Genomic DNA, 4,471 nt, shown 5'->3' on the forward strand with positions numbered 1-4,471 from the left:
AAAAAAAAAAAAAAAGGGTTCACTTCCATTATGTACAGGTATGGAGACTTTTGGGACACTGTAAATTAACAAGACAACATACTTATGAGCTTACATACAATAAACTAAGCTTGCTGATTAAATGGGTCAAGGTTTCAGGTATATGACAACTGTAAAATCCAATAAAGTGGTATGTTACAGGCAAACTATCCAAATTTACTTTCCAATATTAGCATTAAAATGACTTAAAGTCACTGATTGGCATTATCTCTATTTTAGAATGGTAATTAGAGTCTCGTTATTTTTATGCTCTCTTTTACCTTCGATGTGCATCTTCTTTTATTCAGCAAAATGATACGATTATTTAATGTAATGTCTTAATAATAATAATAATAATAATCTAACCCACAAACAAAAGAATGAACCACAGCTTTACCATACGATGGATATAAAACAAATGTTTATTACATGTTTAATGAGTGTTTTCTTAAAATTCTGTATTTATAAATAAATATTATATAACTGTCCATACAAGTATGTATAAGCATATTTGAAATGTAAATGTTTGCATCACTGGTCACAGCTGAATATTTGCATAGCTTACTTATAATAAATATACAGAACAATGAGCCTACAAAACACTTTCTGCAGGATAACATACATTTTTGCTTTTGTTTTTTGTCTTAAAAAACGAGTCTTGGTACATTTCTGAAATTCTTATCTGTGGCTAAATCTAACTCTATAAGTATTCATATCAAACAGCCATATTAATTCCTCACTTTAATTGTAATTATCATTAGTGATAGATCCTTTTTTGACGTACTTCTCTGTAGTGACCTGCTGCAAAGCGTGCACATCTTTCCCGCGGCTTTTATTTGTAGTAATATTCCCACAGCGCTTCATATTGTGATGAATGACACAGACCATCAGCAGAATTACCATAACAGCAAACACAATTATTCCAAGAAGAAATTCAGGTGTGCATAAACCTGTCTTGATTGGGGGATTCCTGGTTGTAGGTGTAAAGATGCCAACAGATGTTGTTGTGCTTAATTCTTTTGTCTTGACACATTTGGTATTACCAATAATATGAAAACCTTCAGTACAAGAACAGTTATAACTCCCAGGAGTATTCATGCAATTTTGGTCACAATCTGATTCTTGACACTCATCTATATCAACACAAACCCCACCATTTGGCCGTTCTTCTAGAATGAAGCCAGCTGGACAGCTACACTGATGAGGTTTGTTAATGTCACAGTCTACAGCCAGACATTCAAACTGTGAACAATGAAGTGTACATTCGTGTTTGTTCTCTGATGACACTCTATAACCTTCTAAGCATTCACAATTGTAACTACCTACGTTGTTATTGCATGTGTGTTCACAAGGTCCAGAAAAGCATTCATCATCATCTTCACATGTGTCCTTTTCCTTCCTAAAGCCAGTCTTACAGCGACACTCAAAGCCATCAGCAGTGTTGACACAGTAGGAATTTTCTTCTGGGCACAATTGTTTATTATTGCAGTTGTCAATTTCCTTGCAGGTCTTTCCATCCTTGCCAAGTTCATATCCATTTAAACACTGACAAACATAATTTTCTCCCTTCACTACACATTCTTGAGAACAGTTCGCTTGCACACACGGGTCGCTGTGAGCCTTGCTACATCGGACTGCGTTACTTTCAAGTTTATAACCTGGAAGGCAGGTGCAGCTGAATGTATTGTTCCACTTGTTGCAAGCATGTTCACAACCTCCTTTATAAACTTCACAATTCCAAGGTGCTTTAATCCAGCTGCCATCAGCACAGATGTATTTAGTTCCCAGATTTTGTTGTGTTGCATTGCTGGCATTGGGTACGTCTTGGAGATCCTCGCTGGAAAATCCGAAAGGAGTTTCATACTGAACTGGTGACTCGGATGGAAGTCGTGTGCACTTATTAACGTTTGCGTACTCGCACAAATATCCTTCAATTGTATAATTACACTGTCTTTCTGTCCATTTTGGGTCGCTTTTAGACAGTGACACGCATCTCTGAGAGCAGCTGATTCCATGCTTTTTCCAGTTTGTGAAATTGGTTGCTTTATCACCAGTTATCCACGTGTATCCTTTCAGATCCATGGTTGAATCTGCGCAGGAGTTACTCATGTACCTTAAACCAATCCAAAAATGTCCAGTATATCCAGTTAACAGATCTGATATGACACTGTTTGCTGCCATTGTTCGTACAGTCATTAAATGACCTCCGTTATCCTTACAGGACTTTTGTGCTGAATTAAAATCCACAACATCTGTATGGACAGTAACGCAGTAGTCATCCACACAGCTGCCGTGATTTGGTTTTCTCCCCTGAACTCTTACAAGTCCAAGCGCCATGACCACTCCTAGAAAAGCCTTCATCTCTGTATAGCAGCAATGTTGTCGTTTAGGAAAATAGAGATTGTTATGTTTTTTGGGGTTTTTTTTACCCCCGCCGTATTACGTTTCTTACCAAACGGTGTGCTGGTACTCACGGGTTCGATGTTTCTTGCGCTGCCTTTATATCACGGGAACGTGTGGGGAACTGAGAGGAAGTTGGTGTTTGCTGGCACTGCTCCCGGTCCGTCGCGCATTTCTCTCCACGCAACAGCTGCAGGCAGAACGCAGTATGCAGGCTACTTATTGCAATACTAAATATTTATCCTATTATTTATTGTAACGAAGAGAAATGACCTCGTTTTCTTTAGAGTTGCTTTTGGGCTGTGTGATTACAGAAATACACACAGAAAACATACACGTCAAATTGTAATAGACACCCCAAGACACCCCGCCCGCCCCTGAACAGCTTAATAAGTACCAGGTTGGAGAAATATATAAATAACAAAATACTGGATATACACACCCACCTCAGATTTATATATATTTACATATTTATATATATGTATATTTATATATACATACACACACACACACACACACACACACACATATATATATATATATATATATATATATATATATATATATATATATATATATATATATATATATATATATATATACACACATACATACATACACACACACACTTATATTTATTGTATACAGAAATTGTAATGTTTTCCAGCACAAATTCAGTTCAATTGAGTTTTATTTGTATAGCATTTTTTATTTGTATAGCATTGTCCCAAAGCAGCTTTACAAAAATCTATATATTCAGGATATCGATTTTAAATGTATGAATTTATCCCCATGAGCAAGCCAGAGGTGATGGTGGTGAGGAAAAACTATGTGAGGAAGAAACCTTGAGAGGAACCAGACTCAAAAAGGAACCTGTCCTCATTTGGGTGACACCGGATAGTATGATTAAAAATAATTAAATCCCTTCTATAAATGTGCTAATACATAAACATGCCACCAATAGAACCCAACACATTATCAGTAGAGATCCACGAGGACCATTATAGTTACCGTTTAAACCAATACAATTCCTATTACAACCATTCAAAATATGTATACACGACCACCACACCCATATGCGCGCATTCCAAAACCATGAGCATTACCACAATTTTTTTTCCCCACCTTCGTTGATGTAATAAACTCCATTATTTTGGGAAGGCTTTCTACTAGCTTTTGAGGCATGGCTGTGGGGATTTGTGTTCATTCAGTTACAAGAGCAGTAGTTGAGGTCAGGCACTGATGTTGGGATGCCGAGGATACTTGGGGTGCAGTCGGTGTTCCAGTTCTTCCCAAAATTGGTCAGTGGGGTTGAGGTCAAGGTTCTGTGCAGGTCACTCAAGTTCTTCCACTCGAAACTTAACACATCATGTCTTCATGGAGCTCACTTTGTGCACAGGGGCACTGTCATACTGGAACAGGTTTGGGCCTCTTAGTTCTAGTGAAGGGAAATTGTAATGCAAACAGTAACACAGCAATGATCACTGATTAATTTCCCTTCACTGGAACAAAGATATCACTGTTGCCCAGGTCCAGAGTCCCCCCACCATCATAACATTAGAGACAATAGATGGCTGAAGCACGAGTCTTTTGCTTATTCAATAAGACCTATAGACCTGTTTTTTCTTCTGTTCTCTCCTATCATGTTGATTTCCCTCCCCCTCCTTTCTCTCCTTTCTCTCTCCCCCTTTCCCCCTCTGTGCTCTGAGTGAGTGTAGATGAATAAGTGGGGAAGTACATTGTTGAGGCAAATAATTTTATGCAAATCACTGGCGGAGAATCTCCAGTGGTAGTGACTCTTAGTGTAGACATGTTAAAAGGCTGTGGGGATAACTTGGAGCAGAATGAGAGAATAAAGAAATTTATAAAATGAGAGTGAGAAGCTGAATAAAGGAAGTCTAGCAAATAAACTGGGATAATGGTAGAAAGGGAAGTAGAGCAGTCAAACTGCGCTCTCCAACCTATTCACTGGAACACTGCATACTCCTCGGTCCCTGGCTGCATCCTGCAACCACACTCACAGGAAATTATTTTCAATCCAGATGCTGCTGCC

The 4,471-nt window shown here is 38.2% G+C and overlaps 1 protein-coding gene across 1 annotated transcript; it reads right to left on the reverse strand.

The window, feature by feature from the left end:
* Window positions 1–421: 421 nt before the first annotated feature.
* thbd (thrombomodulin) lies at window positions 422–2,755 on the reverse strand. Its single transcript, XM_017484121.3, has one exon. The coding sequence runs from the start codon at window positions 2,377–2,379 to the stop codon at window positions 760–762; it is 1,620 nt and encodes a 539-aa protein (XP_017339610.1). The 5' UTR covers window positions 2,380–2,755; the 3' UTR covers window positions 422–759.
* Window positions 2,756–4,471: the final 1,716 nt, after the last annotated feature.

Source organism: Ictalurus punctatus, chromosome 2, assembly GCF_001660625.3.
Source record: "Ictalurus punctatus breed USDA103 chromosome 2, Coco_2.0, whole genome shotgun sequence".
NCBI classification, from domain to species: domain Eukaryota; kingdom Metazoa; phylum Chordata; class Actinopteri; order Siluriformes; family Ictaluridae; genus Ictalurus; species Ictalurus punctatus.

Bases quoted from the DNA above. Each gene is read 5' to 3' on its own strand.
- thbd (XM_017484121.3), bottom strand. From the start codon at position 2,379: ATGAAGGCTTTTCTAGGAGTGGTCATGGCGCTTGGACTTGTAAGAGTT.